This window comes from Corylus avellana, chromosome 2 (genome assembly GCF_965113065.1).
Source record: "Corylus avellana chromosome 2, dhCorAvel1.hap1.2, whole genome shotgun sequence".
NCBI lineage: Eukaryota > Viridiplantae > Streptophyta > Magnoliopsida > Fagales > Betulaceae > Corylus > Corylus avellana.
The window spans coordinates 39344979-39369277 of record NC_142491.1 but is presented as its reverse complement, the minus strand read 5'-3'; the positions used below and the strand labels follow the sequence as shown (position 1 = coordinate 39369277).

At 34.9% G+C, this 24299-nt stretch overlaps 1 protein-coding gene and 2 long non-coding RNA genes across 12 annotated transcripts in view; 1 reads left to right on the top strand and 2 right to left on the bottom strand.

The window, feature by feature from the left end:
- Positions 1–21041, bottom strand: part of LOC132167446 (uncharacterized) — a 32566-nt gene extending 11525 nt beyond the window's left edge. The window contains exons 1-8 of one of the 8 annotated variants that reach the window (XM_088513014.1): positions 18772–18800; positions 18624–18668; positions 17986–18081; positions 17558–17689; positions 17320–17433; positions 16897–17081; positions 15292–15400; positions 14808–15210 (exon numbers count right to left, since the gene is read on the bottom strand). In XM_088513014.1, coding sequence (XP_088369140.1) covers positions 15004–15210; positions 15292–15400; positions 16897–17081; positions 17320–17433; positions 17558–17689; positions 17986–18075 — 837 coding nt within the window. In that variant the 5' untranslated portion in view covers positions 18076–18081; positions 18624–18668; positions 18772–18800 and the 3' untranslated portion in view covers positions 14808–15003. Of the gene's footprint in view, positions 1–14807; positions 15225–15291; positions 15401–16892; positions 17082–17319; positions 17434–17557; positions 17690–17985; positions 18082–18623; positions 18669–18771; positions 18864–20104; positions 20243–20828 lie in introns of those variants that run through there. The other 7 variants (XM_088513017.1, XM_088513016.1, XM_088513019.1 and 4 more) reach the window with 7 other exon arrangements.
- LOC132166925 (uncharacterized) lies at positions 5844–6879 on the bottom strand. Its single transcript, XR_009438642.2, has 2 exons — positions 6280–6879; positions 5844–6184 (listed from the first exon to the last, which is right to left on the bottom strand). It is a non-coding gene; the product is annotated as an uncharacterized LOC132166925 (long non-coding RNA).
- LOC132167448 (uncharacterized) lies at positions 9945–10906 on the top strand. Of its 3 annotated transcripts, XR_015911391.1 has the most exons (4): positions 9945–9963; positions 10037–10210; positions 10330–10444; positions 10551–10906. It is a non-coding gene; the product is annotated as an uncharacterized LOC132167448 (long non-coding RNA). The 3 variants fall into 3 exon arrangements; XR_015911390.1 differs by lacking the exon at positions 9945–9963 and having other exon boundaries at positions 9981–10210; XR_009438682.2 differs by lacking the exon at positions 9945–9963 and having other exon boundaries at positions 9981–10210; positions 10330–10453.
- Positions 21042–24299: the final 3258 nt, after the last annotated feature.

Here is a 24299-nt window from a genome sequence, read left to right as displayed (position 1 = left end):
ATAATTAATAATTTAACATAATATTGTAATTATCATTTGAGTTCAAATGTGAACGGATGCAGGAGGATCTAAAATAGTTCCAACGACAGGGAAGGTGACTTCCAATAGTGCTAACAAGGAGACACCCCTTCAGCTCATCCTCCCATTGATCTTCATATCTGCATATTGTTCAACAGTTGCATCAACTTTGGAGTTCTCTCTGGGATTTCATGGAGCTTGAACCACCATTAATGGAGGTATTACTTGTGTGCTAGCAGTTCCTGCTCTATTAATGTAATCTCTTATATAAAGTTTGTGTGTGTTTGCTTAATACTATATATGTGTTACTCTTCTGAATATTTTTGATACCTGAAGAACAGAGCTTTCACCTTATGTGTAATCTTGTTAATTAATACAATATATTTCCCGAAGTTTCTATGCTTTACTAATTAATCTCTTATATGGTAGCTCCAATCTAGTCATTATTAGTGTTATCTTCCCTGTTGTGGCTAACAAATTCTCTTGTCGTCACAATAGGTTCATTCATTGGACTGCCTAAAAAATTGCTATTTTTTACTACCTCTTTCTTGGCACATGTGTCATGTCAAAAAACTATTGAGTTGTGCCATTTAATTGCCCAAAATTCTTAGACGAGTGCAACATGGAAATAAGTTATTTGAATTAAATATGGCACACTTGAAAATAAAGATGGAATCTAAATCTTTGTCTATCATAACTCATTAACTTGATTTAATGAGTGACAAATGTCCTTTCATTCCATTGAGGTTTGCTAAGAGGAATCATTGAACAAAACTTGACATTTAAAAATAAAATATGGAAGAGAACAAAACAAAAATTGAGTATGAACAATGATTTGCTAAGGAAAAACCAAAAATAGAAGAGAAACGATCTATATATATAAACAACATCAATTAACGAAATAATGGTAACAAATTATAGACGTATTTTTTTTAGAAGAATGATAAACGCATAACTTTTTGTCTTAACTTTTCCCTTATTTTTTATTTATTAAGCACATGATTTTATGAATTTATTAGAATTCACTTCCATTAACTCGTAGGTGTGGAATTTATTAAATTTTCCTGCTTAAATAGTGATTTGTAGTTGATTCTATTAAATTTTTCATTAAGACGGTGAAGCTGTTTTCTTTACTACTTTATTAGTTAAATGCTTCGCATATTCCGGTCAATACAACCTATTGGCCTGTCAATGGGTCTTATAACAACAAAGCATAACTATTGTATTGTGATTATTTTTCAATTTATACTTGTGTTTCTTTAGCATATATATCAAAAAATTTGGTTAGCGACATGAATTTGGTCTTGGCATTCTACATCATCAATGCTCATAAATTCTACACGCATGCATAGTGAATATGGAGTTAGATTAATCCATAAAAAATTAATCATTTCCATTGTTCAAAGGTAATATCTATCCTTAAATATATAATTAGAGTTGAATCTTTGAAGATGTTTTTTTTTACCATAAACAAATTTACAAATGGTTACATTTGTATGCTTTGTAATATAGTTGAAATTGATTATTGATGAAGAGTATTTACCATATCAAATGATTTTAATCTAAGATTGACATACTAAAATAACTATATCAAATTTCGAATGTGAGGTTCTTGAAGGACATTATGGTGATTAAACTCGATTGACTTGTCGAACACCCCATCACATGCACTCACGCCTTTTTCTAGATGTTTGACGCTGTACACACTGTGCACACACAGTAGTGAACAATGACGGATTTGATCCATCATCACTGTGCACTTATTTGTTTTGCATTTCTAATTTCGAATAATATATTTTGTTAAAAAAAAAAAAAAAAATGATGGCGGGACTGAGGCGCATGGCTCCGTACAAAGAAGGGAGCCTAATTCTCCCGCTACGCGTGGACTATACGATTCGGCACCGAAAAAAAAAAATAATAATAAAATGATGATGATATCTTTCTCTTGGGGATCCTACTATTGATTACTGAATCTCCACATCTGGCCAACTAGCTCAATCTCCCGTCAAAGGAAAGAGAAGAAAAAAAAAACAACAACAAAAAAGATCAAACTTCGAAAATCAATAAAACCTAGTGGGTGATCAAATTATAATTGGGCTTCTCACCTTTATGCACATCTTTTGGTTCGTTTAAGAAAATTTGCTCCAACACTTCGGAGGAAGAAAGGTAAACTTTATAAAGTTAGTTAACCAACCCATGAAAAAGAAAGGAGCATTGTATTTGAACAGCCTAGAATTAATGGAAATAAAATGTTTCAAATTAATGAAAATAGTGACCATCAAGGGTGGTGGCCTAAGGAAGTTTTCAAGTAGTCAGGGCATCTAGTGGAGCGTAGGTTCGAATCTCCGCAGTAAAAAATTCTCATATATGCCTGGCTATTATTATCATCACAAATTAGAGAATTAGTTACCGTTTGATTCCGATTCCCATAAAAAAAAAAAAAAAAAAAAAAAAAAAAAAAATTGTGTCTACCCAAAAGCTACCCTCTAAGCCTAGCCTTCATAATTTTCTTCAACTGCAGCAGCAATCCACCCAAATAACTTGCTTCCTCTCTTGGATTGCCCCACCTGTCCTGACCTTGAGCCCCATTTCCTCCTCCTCCACCATACCAGATGCATCTAAAAATACTTTCCATCAACTTAAGAGTAAATTAATAAATATAGTATAAATTCACGTTATTTTCTCTAATGACATATTAAATCACCATGAAATAAACTTGTATATCTAAGATGGTATGAGGTTTGGTGGTTATGTAGCCTTATGGGTTCTGTCCATGAGATCCTAGCTCACTCTCTGTTTGCGATGGCACGTGGCTTACAATAATTTTCTTTCTCTAATTTTTTAAATTTTTTAGAATTTATATATATAACTAAAGTTTATTGGTATATCTATGTGCAGCTAAGCTTTTTACTGATTTCCGAATCATTTGACTTTGGGTATTTGACCAGAGTCTCTCTCCTCTCTCAATACTCAATGGGGACCATTCTCTTTTGTCCCATGTCATTACAGTTTTGCCAGTTTGGGCTTTGTGACAACGTGTGATATGGGTGCATGCATACTACCCCCTCACGGGCCTCACCCCAACTCTTGGAATCTGCTATTATTAAATGATGAGATATTGTTTTTCGTTTTAAGTATAATAATGGGAAATTAATGGAATGGAAGGCTGATGAAAGAAGCATGTAAATTGCAATTTGATGGAATAGGAAAGGAGCTTTGTATTTGAAGTTTGAACAGCCTAGAATTAATGGAAATAAAATGTTTTAAATTAATGAAAATAAAGTAGGTTTTTAGTGAAGGAATTTAAATTATTAATGGAAGATTTGTGGATGGATTGAGATCTCGGCAATACTGCTAAAATTGTTCATCAATTTTTTCTTAAATTTTGGCCATTAATGCCCTCCAACAGTTACCAATTTGCCAAGTGTTCCATTAAAGATAAATAATAAAATATTATTTATTTTTTTTAAAAAGTAAAATTTAAAAATTAGAGTGACCGGCCATCCCAATTAAGCCATGGGGTAGCTTCCGGGGGCCGGTTGGAAGCCACCTCCTTTGGCCATAGGGGGTGGCTAAAACCACCCTCGTGGCCATAGGGGTGGTTTCGTCACCTCCCATGGCCCAAAACCCACAAATTAATTTTTGGGTTTTGGCTATTGGGTGGTCAGCCAACCCAATTTTAATTTTTTTTAATATTTATTTTAAAAAAAAAATAAATAATATTTTATTATTTATCTTTAGTGAGACACGTGATAGATTAGGGGCGGTTGAATAATATTGGATAGCTAAGATTTGAGAAAAAAAATTGATTGGCAATTTTGAAAAAATTGCCGGGATCCCGATCCAAGATTTGTGGTCTCATGATAATTTATTAAATTCGATTGAACAAAATTTAAACATTTTGTTTCTTTGTTCAAAAATTTAATTCAAATGTTGGGTGCCTGTGCCTACTGAAGCGATAATATTGGATTTAATTCTAAGTATGTATTTTTGGTAAAGCAAACAATGGGACCCATGTTTTCCGTACAAGTCAGCACCCAAGCCAGAAGAATAATCTTTCTTAGGACCCATAATTTAAATCCAAGTCACAATTGGTCGAAAATAAAGCGAAAAGTTACTTTTTCACTTTTCAATTTTGAAAGACCCACGAGATTAATCTTTAAATATTTAAGGAAACAAAGCGTTTTTTTTTTTTGGTTTGTTAACTCAGAGTTGGGCACTTAACGCAACCCACCTTTCAGGATTAAATCCAATATTATCACCATTTGAATTGGAAGCCTTAACTCTTGAGGTGAAGAGTATTTGGTCGGGCACAAAATACGGAGCACTTGGTCACTGTTTTTGTCATATATTACAAGTATTATTGTTCACTTACAAATAAAATAAAAACATAAAAATATTATTTTATTTTTATTCAAAATTACAAACCCAAATGAATAAATCTTCTTTTTTTTTTTTTTTTTTTTTTTTATGTTTTGTTGGTGAAAGTGATTGGACCGAATTTTGATTCCCAAGGGTTCGGCTGAAGTTTGCACCGAATTCCAACTGTTCTTTTCAAAATTCTCCAAGTCTAGTTAAAAAAAAAAATCAGTTTGGAAATTAACATTTACTTGCCCATCCGTTTGTGAGAAAAATTCTCCAAATTCTTGAGCTGTCGAAATAAGTTCCAATAAAAATCAAAATTAAGTTAACAATTTTTCTTTCTTTCAATTTGAGTGTCCAAACCGGCATTTATACAAAAGCATAGCAATAGCCACGAAATAACTTCATAATTACAGAATTCTTTCAATGCTACCTTCAAATAGATGCATTACTATGCAAGAGTGAATTGTCACCGGTACTATAGTCGTTAAGTTGTTTAAAATATTAATTAAATAATTAAATAACTCTAGTTAGAACCGAAGATGGTTGAAATCCCCTTATATGTTTAGAAATTGTAATACAACTTGAAAGTTAATGAATTTTTAATATTTATTTGTTTTGCTTCTTGTAATTCTAAACTATATATATATATATATAATTACAGTTGAATTTTGCCGATGTTCTCCTTTTTGACCATAAACAAATGGTTAATTTTGCATGCTTTGTAATATAATTGAAATTAATTATTGATGAAGAGTATTTACCATATCAGAGGATTTTAATCGAAGCATACGATTGATATATTAAAATAACTATATCAAATTTCGACCGTGAGGTTTTCTCCAGAAAATTATGGTGATTAAACCCAATTGACTTGTCGAACACCCATCACATGCACTCACGCCTTTTTTAAATATCTGACGTTGCATGTACGTCAGACATCTAAAAAAAGTGTGAATGCATGTAATGGATATTTTACAAGTTCAATTGAATTTAATCACCATAACGTCTTTCAGAGAACCAAGTTTGAAATTTGATATAAATATTTTAGTATGACAATCAAATACTTCGATTAAAATTCTTTGATCCAATAAATACTCTTCATCAATAATCAATTTCAACTTCGTTACAAAGCATACAAATGTAGCCATTCGAAAATTTGTTTATGGTAAAAAAAAAAGTGAACATCTTCAAAGATTCAACTCTCTCTCTCTCTCTCTCTATATATATATATATATATATATATAGTTTAGCTCTACAAGAAGTAAAACAAACAAATATTAAAAATTCATTAACTTTCATAACTTTCAAGTTGTATTTCCATTTCTAAACATATAAAGGGGATTTCAACAATCTCAATTTCGACCATCTTCAGTCCTATAGCTAGAGTTAGAGCATACAAGCTCAATTGAACTGGAAAAAGCAAAACAAGTAAAATAGAATAAAAGTGATTCCGATGTAAATAAATTGGAAATAAGTGTTTAATACACTTAATTATTATAACATTATGATTATTCCCATTTCACTAAATAACCCGATATCACATCTTTATACTGAATTCCCACAAATCCACCGCTAGATCATGAAAAATTAAAATACAAGTCAAAAATTGATAAAGAGCAAGTCGACTTTTGGTGCAACTCTTTTTGAAAAAGAAGACGCAACAGTCGCTGCACATTGGCAGCGTTCACAAACCATACAAAATTCGTATAAATTCGTAGTGGTATTCTTTTTCAAAAAGATTTGACGTCGGAAAGTTAAATTCTCCTCACATAATCCATCGCTACGTTCACAACTCCATTATCTGATAAAAGATATACCAAAAACACTAATTAATTCTATATATAAATTCTAACAAAAAAAATCAAAAAAAGAGATAAAATAGGTAAAAACCATTACCGCCGTAACCTTCTAGCTGCAAAAACTCTCTGAACACAACCTCTCGAGATTGAGAGAGAATGGTGAGCGCTCTGCTCAAGCCGAGAGAGAGACACTGAAGAACGGTGGTTGAGCCACCGTCGTCGTGCAGTGGGCAGCGCCTTAGGCAAAGCTGAACCAGCCCTCTTCCAGCGAGATGAAAACTCGGAAAAAAAATAACAGGAAAAATTTTCGCATCTTCGTTTTCCTCCGTTTCTTGGGACCCAAACAGAGAACTCGGAGAAGATGAGGCGATGCAGCAAAAACCCAGACCGACCCAACAGAAACCGATCAAGACCCAACAGAAACCCAGAAACCCAGACCGATCAAACCAAACTTCAAGGTTCTCATATATGCTCACCAGACTTCACCATTCAAGGAGATCGAGTGAGTGAGGCAGAGACTGAGATGGAGATGAGTGAGGCAGAGAGGGAGAGAGGTGCGGCTGGAAGGGAAAGAAGGGAAAGAAGAAGAAGGAAATGAGATGAGAGAGAAAAAGAAAGGTTAAATTAAAGGTTGTGTCCGTAGCTTGTGCTATCATCATTCTCAGCAGTTTCACCATATTTTATTTACTAAAATAATTAAAAAGTATATTTTTTTCTATTTCAATTATCTACTTTTTTAACATTACTATTTTAATTATTTTTTTAAAAATATTTTTTTGTGTTTTTTACTTTTATTTTTCAAAGAATATAACAAAAAAAAATCTATATTATTTCTTATTTATTTAGTGAATAAATAGTAATCATTAAAGATTAAATATTATTCTCTCACTACTTATTTTTTATTACATTGATGAGATTAAAAATGATGAATTTTAATCATTTTTATCAAATTGTTTTAAAATAATAAAAAGAAATAGTTTTGATGAGACTGTCAGAAATGCTCTGAAGTGTCTTAATATGCTTGATCTTCTTACAAAAAAAAAAAAAAAAAAATATGCTTGATTGTAGTGTCAATAGGCATTGAGTCAGACGTAGCATAGACTTGTAAGGATGGGGAATTTGACGAGAAGACTCAGCGGAGGATTCCCGTGGACTTCTTAGATATTCTGCAAATTCACGTGAACCGAAGCATTTTGAATTGTTGGAGATAGTGAAAACACATATCATGTGGGATGAGGTTGGCCTAAATACTGTTTATCATCATTTTAAAAAAAAATTAACATCAAAATATTATAATTTTTTTACTTTTAATATCAAATTATTCACTTTTTATTATTATTCAAATAAAAAAAATTACTACAAAATAAATTTTTTTTATTTTTTTATATCACTTTTTTATTTTTTTTATACCAAATATTTTTATTTTTTTTCACATTAATTTATATCAGTATTTAAGGGATCCCATTTGCCCAACACTCCCCTTGATTCACGTGAGCCTTGTGATGAAGTAGAATGAGCAAAGGATTTGAATTCTTGGTGAAAGTGCTGCAGGTGAAGACAACATCATGTGAACTTCTTGGGATTTCTGAAAGTACATGTGAGAGATTTCTTGACGTGTTGGAGAAATTTCTGCAGGAGGTGCTGCGGGTGAGACACATCGCGGGCAGCAGACACATCATGCTCACCTCACGTCTCAATAATGACATCCCTCAATCAGAGTGTCATTCATTGCAGAAGGGTAAAAGGACGTGGAGAAAAAATAAAAATCGCTACAGCTATTTTTCTCTCTCTCTCAACTATTCTTTCTTTTCTGGATGACCCACGCACCCCTAACCCCAAAGGGCCAAAACGCACGCAGCCTTAACTCTGAGGTCTTCACGCGACCCAGCTGTCGGGCACGAAATACGGAGCATTTGGTCATTTTAAGAAAAACAAAAAAAATGCAACTCACGGGTTTTAGGTGAAACGAAGCGTTTTGTCATATATTAAAGATTAATAAATGTTTAAATGGCGCCGTTTGTAACCGTGTATCATCTTCTTCATTGCTAACCTACCTAATTTTTTAAATCTCGGAATCAGTTTAAAACTGTAAAACTGAGAGTCTGAGGGTCTGAGAAATGCTTGCCGATTGCCAACACTGCGAATGCTGATGCCCTTGATGAATGGCTGAGAGTGGGCCTTTTGGGTATCCAAGAAAAATCTGATGGGGGTAAGGAAAATTCTCCTACTTTTTTACCCTCCCTCCGCCCCTGCATGCGCACATGGGTACTAAGTGCATGTGTTTGGTCCGCCAAACGCAAGCACTTAATACCCATGTGAGCTCTGTGGTGGCGTAAGCATTTCTTCTTTTGTGGGCATCAGTTTTTGAAAACGAGCTTCACTCCAGGTTGTGGGAAATTGCGTCATCAGAAATAATGGACCAAACGTTTGCTAAGAGGAATCATTGAATAAAACTTGACATTTAAAAGTAAATCATGGAAGATAACAAAACAAAAATTGAGGAACCAAAAACAGAAATTGAAAAAGAGAAACGATTTATATACAGACAATAATATCAATTAATTAAATAATTGTTAAAATTAACAAATTATGGACCTGGCATGCATCTTGACGGTACAAATTCTAAGGGCCAGAGAGAGAAAGTTCAGTGAGAATTCATCCAGAAAAGAAAGAAAGAGTTGAGAGAGAAAAATACCTGCAGCATTTTTTCTTTTTTTCCCACGTCTTTTTACCCTTTTGCAATGAACGAAACACGTGCCTCCATCAGTAAAGAGGTGAATGACCCTAACACTCTGTCTGTCATTTTTTACCGTTTCTCTCTCCATCAGAATAATTGAGGTCAATGAATGACACGTTTCTCTCTCTGTCATTTTTTTTTCTGTCTTTTCACCCTAACACTCTGATCGATATGCCAATGCACGTGTTTGGGTCAGAAAAAGCTATTAAATTTTTTTTATTTTTTATCTGCGAATATCTTTCGCTTGGGATTCTACTACTGATTACAGAATCTCTACGTCAGGTCAGCTAGTCTTATCTTCCGTCAGAGTAAAGCGAGAGAAAAACAAAAAATATAAAAAAAATCAGACTTCGAAAATCAATAAAAGTCAGGTGAAACTGAATTATTTACTGCATCCATTTTTATTTTGTCATTTCATCAATGTCACTGTATTACTTTATAAAAGCCTTCCAATCTTTTTACTCAGACTCTCTAATCGATAATGTTAATATGTGTGCCTATTCAGAAAAAACCATTAAATTTTTTTTTCTTAAATCTGCAAAAATCCTTTTACCTCTTTTAAATTACACTGGAGGGAAGGAAAACTACCGACATGGTTTTTTATTGACCGTTTTTCCCCCTTCTTTTGTGCTTTATTCCCTTTCAATTGAAGGGTAATTGTGACTTTTTCTTTTTTATTATTATTAATATTAAGCACGAAATACGGAGCATTCGTTCATAAAAAAAAAAATGCGGCTCACGAGTTTCGGTGAAACGTAGCGTTTTTGTCATCTTCTTGTCATATATTATAGTCTGTGTAACGCATGCGTTTGGTTATTTTTTCTGACGCAATTTCCCTGAACAGAACCTGGAGGGAAGCTCGTTTTCAAAAACGGATATTCACTAAAGAAGAAATGCGAGAGCGACAGAACCTGGAGGGAAGCTCAAAAGATTAAATGCGAGAGCAACACAACGTGGGGGACGCTCGTTTTCAAAAACTGATACTCACAAAAGAAGAAAGAAATCAAACAGTCTTTCCACCTCAACATCTCGGTCTCTTTCAAGGTAAAAATCTCTTTTTCACTCTATTTATCCTTTCTGATACGATTCAACTCAACCATATTCCCTTGCTTCCTAGTTCCTCCCCACTCCCTTGCTCCCTAGTTCCTCCCACTCCCTTTCCCGTGTGAACGTAACAATGGATTTTGTGAGGAGAATCCAACTTTCCGACGATCAGAAATTTCGTATGTCGTGTGAACGCTGCGAACGTGCTGCGACTGTTACGTGCTCTTTTTCTAAACGGGCTTGCAAGGTTTAGTTTAATTTTATTTTGCTATTTGTTAATTTTACTTATTTTTTTATTTAGCATTCTTTGAATTTTAGTGCCCGATTTATCTGAAAAATTAAAAATGGAATGTGGAAATTAACCAGATTGGGAACGGAGGAGGTTTTGTCGATTTAATAACTCTGAAATGTTTCGGCGCCACCCCTACTGAGTTTTATCTTGGCCACTCCGACGGAGTTTGTGTTTGGCCGTGGCCGGAAGGTTAGGGTGGTAATGTTTTTTATTTATTTTATTTGTGTTTTTTTGATTTTTTTTCATAATTTTTATATAGAATTAATTTGTTTTCTTGGGATATTTTTTTTATCAGGTGAATGGAGTTGTGTTTGAAGGCGTAAATATCTCGGGATTATGGATTCATAATTTGAATGGACACGCTGCGGTTGTCCAGAATGCATCTGCTAATTTTACTTAGATAAATGAAAGAATGAGTTGTAAGTTTTATTTTATAATAATTTTTTTTTGTATATTTTTTATCTGGCAAATGGAGTTGTGATGGAAGACTCAGATTTCTCGAAATTATGGATTCATAATTTTAATGAACATGCAGCGTTGGCTAGAATGTATTTTTGCCGCTTTTACCAAGATAAATAAATGAATGTGTGCTAAGTTTTATTTTGTAATGAAAACATTTAGTATTAGTTTTAATATATTTGTCGTTTTTTTTTTTTTGTTTTGTTTGGGTCTCCGTAAACTGAACTGTTGATGTACTTTTAATTTAAAGCTTTCGTTTGGCAGACTTTGTTATTATTTAAGTTATTTGAGTAATGTTAATTTAAACGCCGTACGAAGCTTCACTGCTGAGCATCCGATCCGATCCAGGGGTAACAGTCTCTCTCCTCCTTTGGTAGTCTGACCCCAGACCTGCTTTTTCTTTGTTCTTTTTTTGATATGTTTATGTATAGCTTCCTAGGAACTGATAATGTGCTGAGTGGCATCGATGATTATGATCATAAACAATGCTATTAATCTTTAATATGTTCCTTTTTTTAGCTCATTTAGTTTGTTTGTGTTTGTGGTTTTTTTTTTTTTTTCCCAATTGTTTGAATTTGTAATTTGTGGGACAAGAATTTAATTACAGTATTAAACTTTTTTTATTTGCTAATTTTGTATGATAATTAAAAATCTCTTTCAAAATGCTTAAAAGAATTTGCAGCTTGTTGGGGGATGGCCGAAGAGCACAAGCTTCCGAATTGGGTGGGTCAAGCGCTCCTCATTTCTCATCTTTCATCTAAGAGTGGAGCTTGATGGAAAAGAAATAACACTATAAATGCACATTCGCAATGTATAAAGCATTGTAATTTGTTTCCTTATGCAATCTGCAGTAATAAAGTTAAACAGTTTGAAGTTCGTTGTGCATCTGCTTCATTGAATAGTAGCCTCTGTGTAAGGTTGTAGATATTTGTCGTTGGTATTATCTTGTATAAACACTAATTTTGAATGATCAAATGTTGAATTGGTTTAACTTAACTGACAAGATAATGATCGAATATCTCAGCCTCTCTTTAAGAATGTTTTCCAGTTGGAGTATGTCTATGGTTTTCAAAAGAAATTGAATGACTGCTTCCAACAAATGCTTGTGGAAAGAGTTTCTAAACAATTTTAAGATAATCATGAATTTACTCTTAAACAATAAAAAAGAAGAGACTTTCACAAATAAGATGTGGGACATTCATTAACTACATATGAAATTCATATATATATATATATGGATAACTGAGGCGCGACTTACATGATTTACTCACAACCACAACCACTGTATTCACAAGACCACACAACTCGTCAAGAAGTATGTCTTTAGCCTCCAGTAACTTCGTGAGGTATAATGTCATGGGGCAAATTTTTCGCACCAAACAAGCCATGTGATGACCCTTAGCAAAGCACCAAGCAGTGCCAAGACAGCCAACACACCAACAGAGGTTAGGGAAGGGTAGTCACAACACAACAGAATTTTACAGGAGCAACACCTCCCAACTTTTACACTCAACCAAACTGAATGTACAAAGACAATGACCAAGGCCCTTACAACACAATGGAACCCTTAGCCACAATATAAACTCAGCCACCAAGGCTTACAATAGGAAACCAGAATACAAATAACATGCACTCAGTGTTTTCCTCACAGCAGCTCCCTCACAAGACTCACTCACAATGCAGCTTCTAGCAGCCCTCTTATAGCCATCAGGAGGGAGAGCTTTGGTGTTTTCCTTACAGCAGCTCCCTCACAAGACTCACTCACAATGCAGCTTCCAGCAGCCCTCTTATAGCCATCAGGAGGGAGAGCTTTGCTGCAGTGGGCTGCTACCTGGCTGCAGCCCATAGCATGGTGCAACATGGTCACTTCCTACAAGCAACCTGCCACCTGGACCATGCTCTCTGGTCCATTTAAATTCACCCACTTCCCTTGCTTTGCTTGCTGCCCCAAGGCAGCCCTTGCAAGCACTCTTTCAAGCATGGTAGAACATCATACTGCCCACTATAGCAGGCCATCATCAGGCAAGGGGCTTGGCCAGCGCCCCACCCAAGCCCACTGTCACACTCAAAGTTGTTCTAGCATCCTAGCTCCACTGCAAGGCAATCATTGAACCATGGCATAGCAGGTTCTCTCCAGCAAGGCAAGGCAGGGGCGCCATGTGGCTGGTGCAGCAAGCCACACCATGCCCAGTCAAACAGCACCATAACTTGGACAGGGCAGTGCCACCACGTGGCCACTGCCTGCAGGCACTTTTCCAGCATTTCTCAAGGGCATCTTGGGCGCCATGTCACCCCTCCCAACAGCATACAGCACCATGGTCAGACAGACAAGCATACAAAGGGCTTGGGCCACGCCCAGCTCCCAGCACCCATGCACTCCACAGCAGCTCTTGGGCCAACAGTAGCATGCCCGACCACCTTGACAATACATGGGCCATCGCCCAACCAAACAATCAGCAAGGCTAGAATAAATCCAACCTTCATCTTAGCCCAAAGCATACCTCCCTCATGTCAGGGCATGGTGGTCAGCAAGGGTGTTTGGCAAACCCAAGCTGCCACCATGACAGCCACGTCACGGCTATGACACATAATCTCATTGTAGACTCTTGAGTCTATTTCATCTTTGTATTCGAAGAGATAACAGCACAGGTAATGGCCTCGCACCATTAACTTTATTTTATAAGACGTGGCCAATTGTTAGCCTTTGATCCAGATCCCCAAACCAACAGAATCACACCACTTCATTAAAAACTAAAGTCAGAACAACTAAGTAAAGGTTAGTTTTCACAAATTATAATAGAAATTTTCGAATTCATATTTAACTTTTTACCTTAACAAATGATTTAGTTTAAAATGACACATCTAAATAAAAATATTATAAAGTTCTAAAAATCTCATATGAATTTGAAATGAGAAAAATAATGAAAACATATATTCATCTCATCTTATAATATTACTAACAACAAGTACAATACAATAACAAAAGTGGGAGTTTTCTCGTATGTATTTTGAAGTTCACATTGATAAAGCCATTTATTATTAAATTTAAAATATATTTTCTTAATTATAAAAGGAAAATCTTCCCGGCTTGCATTTTATCCTTACGACAAATAAATTCTCTCGTCATACTATTTAAATGCATTACTGGAAGAACAAGAGGAAATTAAGCAAAGTGTAAACCCCTAAGACGATAGTTATTTTATAATCAAAGTATGTGCCTCCGCTAATAGCAGCTTGTAATTGAAAGTGATCAAAAAAATAAAAACTTTCAGAAATGAAATGTGATCAAATCAGCAACATCAAAGTAAATTTTGGAATCAGAAACGTTGAAATAGGATAATAAAAGATTCCACCTAGCTCTCACTATAGACTATAGTGTGATCACTATAAATTAAAGGAAAACCCAAATTTGATACACTACATCATCAAATTTATGCACAGGTAAATAACTGGACCAGAATGTTTGTGAGAGATTATTCATTTGTCAGGAAATACCACCAGAACCTTACCACACAGCCTTCCCAACAAATAAGTCAACTAAACTCCAACACAAATCGTAAGTCTCATAAATAAAACTATGATCAGAAACAAACGACATCAATTGAGCACATCACTGGACCAAGACAAAGCTAGCAAGGGCAGCTAACCCCTAAAATCATGAAACTATTCATGTTTCAATATTCTCTTCACTATGAACTAATCACACCAAAACTTAATCCAGAAGCATACAACATCACGAACAGGGACAGGTTTGAACTCTAATAAAACCAACAGATCTAGGCAAGCAACCCAAAGATATTTTAAGTACCATAAATGCAAGTAAGATCCGGCTTGAACTGAGTCAAGGAATATATATCTAGAACTGTAAAGATATCTCAGGCCACTAGGGATAAATTAATTTTCTTCTACAACAGTGGAACAACGTGTAGTGTTTGTCAATTGAAGAAACTATTGATCCCAAAGGAACAACAGATCTTTGCACACATTCTTCTACTCTAGTATGAAACATAGCGAATGGCAAGCAGATTGAGATCAGAATCTGTGGAGAATAGAGTATAAATAGCTCAAAAAGAAGGTGTGTGTGTGTGGGGGGGGGGGGAATAGGAGTCAAGTGGTCAGTCCAAAAAGTTTCTTTCAGCAAAGAAGCTCACAGAAACCAAGCGCATACACAAGATGCAATATATGCCTGGGAACTACAGGTGTTGACCCTTGTTCCCATGATATTACACATATCAAAGTATACCATAATAATGTCAACAGTCCCCCACCACAAGGAATACTAAAGATGCTTAAACAACCAGATGAGAAGCAAGACATTGAATAGTCACTGGAATTTCAAGCACAAATATTACCTTCACTTCTAGAGAAAATGTTGGGACTTTTCTAAACACATCACTCAAACTTCTGCGCACATAAACATCAAATCCTTGGCCTTCCCTAATCATATGTTTACCTACAAACCCATCAATCCCTACAGACATGTTGATCCCCATAATCTGCAATAATGCTCCTGTGAACAATAGTTAACTAACTTTAGAATTGCAATACCTAAGAAATATATATATATATATATATACCTCGGCGAGTAAAACATCAATATCGACAGCCGAAGGATCTTTCTTTGGGCTGCCATGCCAACTAAATTCATTTGTCACCTGAAGCTGGCCCAGATCAAGTTGAATGAAACTGCAAAATATCAAAAGATAACACTCAACAACTAAACATCAAACACATTAAGTTTAGAAAAATTAATATCCCTTCAAAAAGCAAGAAAAGCAGGAATGTCTTTTTTCTTTTTCTTTTTTTGATAGGTAATATCAATTTATATAATAGTGCAAAGAGGCACAACCCATGTACACAGGAAGTATACAATAGAGCCCCCATATACAATAGCTTTTAAGCTGAAAAATGAAGCATGAAAAGCAGGAATGTCTTTGCCCACAAACTTTTTTTTTTTTTCTGAAGAGAGGAAAAGAAAAGGGGTTTTATAATCAAATAAATCCATACAACAAAAGTTTAGTACCACTACAAGTTGTAGCCTAAGTTTAAATTTTTTTTAAAAAAATGATAATAATAACAAGAACAACAATAATAATAATAATAATTAAGGAGCATGGTGAGAAAATAGTTTACAACAGTTTCACAAACCATGCTCCTTCGATAAACTAAAATGTGATTATCCATAATCTTTCAGAAAAGAACTGTGTTTATGTATACAATCATTCAGCGAAGTCAGAACTATAAGAGTGCATTTTGATGAAAGAGCGTAGGAACTTGGGAATTTCATGGTTGGGTCAATAGGAAAGGACTTTCCAAAATCTTGGAGGAATTTGAGTATGAACAAGCAATCAAACAGATGCAGCAATCAAACCACGAAAAGAAGGGTGGCTATGGAAAGCACAATCCCACCAATCAAAACTACGAAACAGAGGGGTGGCTCTTTCCAAATTATTCACATAAGGAAGCAGTGGTTGCCAACCCTGTCACTGCCATCATGACCAAGGCCACCATTATTATACCACCACCAACATCGCCACTACCACCAGAACACTGCTGATGCTGCTATCATAGTCAATACCACCATCACTGCCACTAACCATTACCAATACCAATGCTACACAACAAACACCCACCATCTCGCTGCCAACACCACCACCATTACCAATGCAACAACCACCCCACCACCATCACAACACTACTCCGACCTTGACCCCATCATTCATGGCTGCTGCAGCCACACCACCACCACCCATAACGTAGCAGCTGCAATCTATTACCACCACTGCCAATTCATATTCTAGCCGCTGCCATCAACATCACCAAAACTACCAATGCATTGCCACCACAGCCACCACCAATTTATCGCCACCCCATTCCTGTCAGCAACATCACCACCACATATCTCACCAATACCATTGTCACCACCACCAACACCACAGTCCTTACGAGAAAAACTTCCATGTCACTCCAATTCACCTAACCTAAAGTATTCATTAAAATTTTCATGTGAGACATTTTCTAACCTAGTAATTTATACCCCTCCCTCTGAAATTCCAAGGTTCCAAACAGTCTCATCAGAAATACTACCTAGAAGTCTATCAAATCAGCACTATATAAGAACTAATGTGCAGATCTACAGACTCTTTGTAATTATCCAAAGAAAAAAAAGAAGATCTACAGACTCTTTGCTCGTTGAATTTCTCGGAATGATGATCATTGGTGTGTCAAGTGAAAGGTCCAGCTTTAAAGCAGCAGCTCCATCAATCTCGTATTTCTGAATCAACCACTCAAAGGCTTCAACTTTATCAACAAGTTTGATAGCTTCTTCAGTATGTGGGGTAGCAAGTTCCAGAAAGTACACTGTTATCTGCAAAAAACATGTCTCCATAAAATTTTCTTGTAATAAATACAGCAAGTATCTTAAATTAAAAATTAAAATTAAGGAAAACATTTGTGCTAAGAATTTAAAAGAATTAGAAACCATGAGAATCTTCAATGTCTATCAATTAAACAGTTTTAAGAATGGTTAACACTGCTGAACAAGTAAATGATAACAAAACCATGCTAACTCAACATAAATAATCACCGGTAGTTTTGAAATGTACCTCCTGAACAAACCTATAGAGGAAAACAATGCGAACAGCAGAAAGTCGGCCACACAAGCTGTAATCATATCCTTCATAATCATCATCTTCAACACTATAAGAATTGAATTTGAACTCGAAAAGAAAATGAAAGAAAAATTATCTGAGAACAATAAAAGGAGTATAATATAAATATAGAAGAACAAAACCAATGAAGCCTGCAATGCATCAGTTGCTCATCAAAGAGAGGATAATGGACCTTAATAAGAGATTCAACCCACGGATTACGTATATCACAAAGCCAACCCCAACCGTGATCTGTTCCAAGAGACATATCACTGAGTCTAAGATTTCCTAATGTGCCTTCAATGGAAAGAGAACTTGGGTGGACCTTATTAAAAAAACAAAAACAAAAAAAATTATTCAAGTCAGAAGAATATGGTATAGATGAGAACAGAGATCTTAAATATATATATCCCCAAACTACAAATGAAATTTTGATAAAGCAATGGAGAAAAAACGTAAGAATAGAAAAAAAAAAAAAAAAAAAAAAAAAAAAATACAGTTGGGCCGCATCCACATTATCATCGATAGTTATGAAGTTCACAGAAAGAATTAATGTTTAACAATATTAAAACAGAATAAAGAAACACTGAAGGAAGTCGCCAATAACAAGATTTGCATTACCTTAATATCCAAAAGGAAACTTTCTTGTACAAACATGGCAAGCTGGGAACACGACCAGCTTGTTAAGATACACGGAGACACTGTCAACATTCATACCTAAGAAAAATACCACATGACCTTTAATAAGACAAAAATACTAGAATCAGCTAATAATAATTAAAAACATATATGTTCAAATCTCTTTATGCTTGGTCGGCGGTATACAATAGTCCTCGTTTTTCTTGTTTTACTAACTTTCTAGACTTGTGTTCTTGTTTTTCTCCCTATTTGGGGGTCTCTTTCTTGAAGCCCATCGGAAACCCCACATTAAATCTAGGGAATCCAGGTAAGTTTTCTGTTCTGCTTATGGAGGTGAACATAACTCCCCAGAGGAATAAAACCGTCGGCCCTACTGACAGCTCTGAGAGAATATTTTTCTGACAGTCAAAAAGTTTGATCCATGTGTCTCATATATTCTTGACAGAATATTTTCAAAAGGTAGCAGGTCTAAAAAAATTAAGCATTAGCTGAAAGCATTCAAGGAATCATGCCTCATCTAAACCACTAAGGTTGTCAATAGCACATAGCCCTGTTAGAAGTTGCCCTACAGTCAATCTCTATTGAATGCAAAGCACTTTGCAAGATTACAAGGACATTACCTTTCAAATCTTGACCACCCACAAAAAGCAAAATCTCAAAGATTACTGCATAACAAACAAATGAAAATCTTCCACAATAACAGCTATAATATTTAGGTAAACAATAATAATAGTCAAAATAACAATAACAACGGAGAAAAACACTGACCTGAGATGAGGAACTGCTGCATGTTATCCCATGCGATGTGCTTGGTAAACCAGAAAAGGTGTCGCTTTGACACTCCATTGATGAAAGGACCACTAGTATTTTTTTTTTCCAACACATTGAACAAGATGGAATGAGTTAACCAAATTAAAATCATAATAATAGGACAAAAACTCAAAAAAAAAAAAAAAAAAAAAAAAAGTTGTCTTCGGCAGATGAAATGCAGTTCATTGCACAAACAAACAACAGCCAGAAAAGAAAAACAAGCCAAGAAATTTAACCAATCAAAACTTGGCTGGGATTTCACATCCAATCAGCTAATAATAATTAAAAATAAATAAAAAAATTTCAGCTTTTTGATCAAGAACCACATAATTAGAAAACAAAGTAGGCAGGTATGTCATGCCTCAAAGGGAAGAGTGCCCCTGGGAAAATCCCACTGCATAAAATCATGTACCGAAAGACCGTTTAAAATCAAATTCTGCAGCCAAAACTTTTATATTTCCTTTCTTCTATAACTTGAACACTGTGTTTAAGAACCAAACAACCCCCCCCCCCCAAAAGAAAAAATGGAGATGGGGCCTTTGCTGAGAGAGAGAGAGAGAGAGGGCTTTTGTGAAATAAGGAAGGCAACGTTGTGCTGTAGGTCGTCGAGCGAACAGCATGTGTTCCAAGTCTTTCTTTACTATTGTCGTTTAACATAAAATACATCTTAGCATAAAAAAAGAATGCATGGAAACTAGGTTGTGTTTGTTTTTTGTTTTTTTTTTTTTTTTGACAGTGTTTGTTGTTTTTATGTTTTTTACAAATGCACTTTTTGTCCTTCAACTTTGATTTATGTTACTGTAAAAATAATAATAATAATAATAATAAAACGTTCATTTATGTTTCTAATTTTTTTTTATTTCGTTGTAATCAAAATAAAGTTATCTTCAAATTTGTATGCAATAAATGCATCTTTTGTTTCTGCCATTAGGGGTTTTCACAAATAGTTTACTGAATTTTAAAAATTGATTAATCACTCTCTAAAGCAAGCATAAAATTATAGTATTAAGATTAAGCTCCAATTAAAAGCAATCACATAAGACCTAAAGCTCAACTCAGTTTGTTTGGACAGAAAATTGTCCCCTCAAAGGTAATCAAGCATCCTAAAAAAATCGTGGAAAGAATCATGCTTTTTTCAGCAACATATCCTATAGACAAGTTTCTTTGCATCTATTTTTTTTCCTCGGACAGAAATTTTTCACTGGAAATAAATTGCTCTGAAACAAACAGAATCGATGAGAGAAGCTGAATAAAAATAAGAATGACGAAAAAGAAAAGAAAAACAACTTACTTGAAACTTGGCCATCTTGTTCTCAACCATCTGTTGAGATCTAACAACTGGAACGCTGCAATTTTCTACACAATTGCTGATATCATCATGGCTTCTTCTCCTATCAAAGCACTCATACGCGCATTTGAAGTATGCTTGCTGCAGGCGATGATCATTGAGAAAATAATTGTAAGAAAATTTGATTAAAGACAAATAATGGCTTAAAGACATAATTAGTATCCCCATTTTGAAGCCAAGAAAGCATAAGAATTGGAAATTTTGAAAAGTAATCAAACATTGATGATATGGCTTTGTTCATATGAGTTTCCCGGCAATTAGACGCGGCAGGTAAATAACAATCCATAGAAATGTAGAAAAAACTCAAGAAAATAAATGGAATAAACCAACAAAAAAAAAAAACTAGAGTTTTTTCCTTTGTACAATGTTTTCATTCATAGAAAATGAAAAATTTTGAAAATTTAAGATTGATCGCCTAACATAAGCCAAACAGTTTCACTAGGTACACTTTGAAATGGGTTTTGCTTTCTCTTCAGGTCCAAAAGACCAGACTTTTAAGATTAACAAACAATAAAATCCTAATTAATTCACTTTCCTCACAGAAGAACAATGAACAAATAACCATCAGAGATAAGATAGACCCACATCAGAATAACAATCTAACAACCCAGAAAACTCCACAGACCAATGCATACAATCATATGAGAGAGAGAGAGAGAAGTAGAACCTGAAGGGTGAAATTGACATGATCTTGGATAGGAGAAAGATGTTCTTTAGCGGCTAAATTGACTTGGTGTAGTTTTTGTTGTACACTCTCTGACGCAATTCGCTCTTCAGCTGCTGCTATGTGATCCATCTCTCTGTTTTCTTTTCTCTGAGTTTTCAAGGGCATTCGCTTTTACTTGCCAATCTATCTACTTCTTCTACTCCCCTGGGGTTTAGGGTTTTGTTTCCGCCTCTATAGCTACTGGATTTCACAAGCAACAAACCGCCGACCCAACCCATACCCGACCACAAAGGCTCGGCCCAGCTGGCCGAAGCTTTTATTTTATTTGTTTTTGTGTAATGCTACACTTCCTCTCACTTTTATACATAATTTTTCTACACCCACAAAAAGAAATTAGCTATAATTTGTAGCAATTAGCTAGAAACTAGTATAATAAAGTGCATTTGTTCATAAAGCATGTAAAAAATACTTTCTTTTTTTTATTACTGCTATTAAAAAAATATGTGAGAATGACATAAATCAATCTAATAAAGTGACGTATGTCCCATACCTAAAAAAATGTGTGAAGCATGTGTTATTAAAAATTAACCAGTTTGTAGTTGATTTTTGTCCGCTTTTAAAGCCACTGGCCCACTATTAACCACTTAGAGCATTCCCAATTGAGGAGTTAAATTGTATTTTTATCTAAAATGACTAATCATATTTGTAAAAAACCCACTCATAATCGAAACGGTGTGTTTTTGTCATTTAATAAAGACTAACATGTAAAAAGGGCACCGTGCAACTTTGCATTATCTTCTTCATGAGTTTAAAGACTAACTTAATTTATGAATCTCTTAAATCATATTCCTTGCCGCTGTTGGTAATTTAAATGCCTCCGATGAGTGGTTGAGTGTGTTATTAAGCATATGATTTAATAAATTGATGTGTTGTAAAACTCATTTTTGATGATACCAAATTAGACGGTAACACATTACTGACATTAGCTAAGAATAACAAATACAATAAATATAAAAACACCTTATTGTTTGCTGAAATATATACAATACAAATGATATAATTTTTTTTTTTGTCTTGTTTTTTACTTATGTTTATATAATAATAGGTGAATTTATAATTTAATTTATATGAAATTTACTTGAGTGATGTCTACAAATTCAATAATAAATATATTAAATTTAAAGAAAGTGACCTGTAACAAAACTCTTCCTCTAATGTATTTTCATTTACAGCACTGGAGTGGACAAAAAGGGCAAAAAAAAAAAAAAAAAAAAAACATTATTTTCTAAATCGTATTTACTTTTCTCGACTGGCATGCAGGGGTTGAAGTTGATCAACCCGCAACCGCGAGGGCCTAAACCCATTTTAAGAAAATAAAATATTATTATTTTTATTTGGCCCTCCAAGGGTTATGAGGGTGACCAGCGGTTGGGGTGGCGGAAGCCACTCCTATGTCTCAACTGTGGTGGTCGGCAACCCCATTGTTTTTATTCTTTTTATTTTAATTTTTTTGTTATTTTAATTATTATTCTTTAAAAAAAGTTAAATGATATTTTATTAATTATTTTATAATGGGACATGTGGCGCTCTGTAGAGCGTTGGATAAAATTGGATGGCTAGGATTGAAATATGAGAATCTCATATTCTCCTCCTAATATGAGGGGATCCGGATCCCAATGAATGACACCTGATCGATGAACTGCCAACCAATGGGAGGGGATTCGCTGATGGATGAACTGCCAATGAATGTGCCTCGGTCAACAAAAAAGCCATTAATTTTTTTTGTGGTTAAATACTTTTTTGCCCCTAGGGTTTCAAGACTTTATTTTTTCCTCTTTAGGATTTCATTTTTATCATATGAGATACCTGTAGTTTTCATAATGACCAAGATGATCCTTCCGTTGAAATTTCGTCCAAAACTTAACGGAACGCCACATCAATACCAATCAAATATCGCCACGTGACATATAATTAATTTTTTTTTAAAAAATCAATAGTTAAAAATTGGAGGTGGCTAGGCCATTTGGCCACCCCCTTTGGCCATGGGGTGGCCTGGCCACCTCCATGTGGCCGGCTCGCCACCCCACGGCCGAGAACTCACTGCTGTTAGGTTGAGACAATCGCTTCTTTGCCTGATTATCGAGTTGTGTGGATCTCTCTTTTGGATTGTTGTGGGATCTCAAACCAATTCCAGACCTCGAACTAGCTTCATCAATTGGATCATCCTTGGGTTTGGGTTTGGCAAGTAGTGTATTGGATGCCTCTTGCATCCTTGCTGAGTTACTGGGTGAAGAACCACAACTATCAGAATGAGAGGCCCATATCAAGAAAGCGGTTCTCCCAAATGGGCCAGATGGCCATCCCAAATTTTTTTTCTTTTATATATATATATATATTTAATCTTTTTAATTTTTTTAAAAAGTATTTTTTTTAAAAATTAATTATATGATACGTAGCAACATTTGATTGGTGCTGACGTGGCATTAAACTACGTTTTAGAAGAAATTTTAATAAAAGTATCATCTTTATCTTTATGAAAAATAATGAAACATTAAAAAAAGAAAATAAAGTCTTCAAAATCTATAGGCAAAAGAGCATTTAACTTTTTTTTTTTATTTTAATCTGCGAAATGACCCACGATTAAGGAAACGTTGTTTAAACGATTAAGGAAACGTTGTTTAAACGGCGCCGTCTAAACTTTTTCCTTTTTCCTTTTTCCTCTTAAAAGATTTAACGAGACAATGCATTTTTTTAACTCTACGTCTTCACGCAACCCAGCTGTCAGGACGAAATACGGTCTGTGAACTGCCAATGGAGGGGATTCGCTGATCGATGATCTGCCATTAAACTTTTTTTTTTTTTTAATTTACATGTATTGACGTGGACGCCTGACCTCTATTTTGTTGTCTTCAGGTGGGACCCTCTTTACGAGAAGAAAAGTTTGTAGCTCTAGGATTAAGTTCAGGCCTAGTAGCTATAGCCTCTGATACGGCCAGGATGATGAATCTCATTTTGAAAGAAGGTCCGCATGTGAAGAAGGGCGTTGAGACATTAAAGTCAGTTGTCAGGCACGAAATGCATTTGGTCATTAAAAAGGGGCTCTATTGGTCGCACCAGTTTGTCCGAATCTCTTTTGTCCCATCTCATTAGAATTTTGCCGGTTTGGGCTTTGTGACAACGTGATATGGGTGCATACCGCCTCACCCCAACCGCTGCTACAAGGGCAATACTGTTCTTTTGAACCGTCTTACTTACCGTTTTCATAAAAATAAAAATAAAAGCTTTTTTTTTTTTTTTTTTTTTGTTACTACTAATAAAAATAAAGAGCACTCTGACAAATTGTTGTATTTTGAATTGTTTTGAGGTGTAATGAGTAGATGCAGTTGTCTTCTAGTCCGTGCCTATTGGAAACTGCTATTATTAAATAATGAGATATTGTTTTTCGTTTTAAGTATAATAATGGGAAATTAA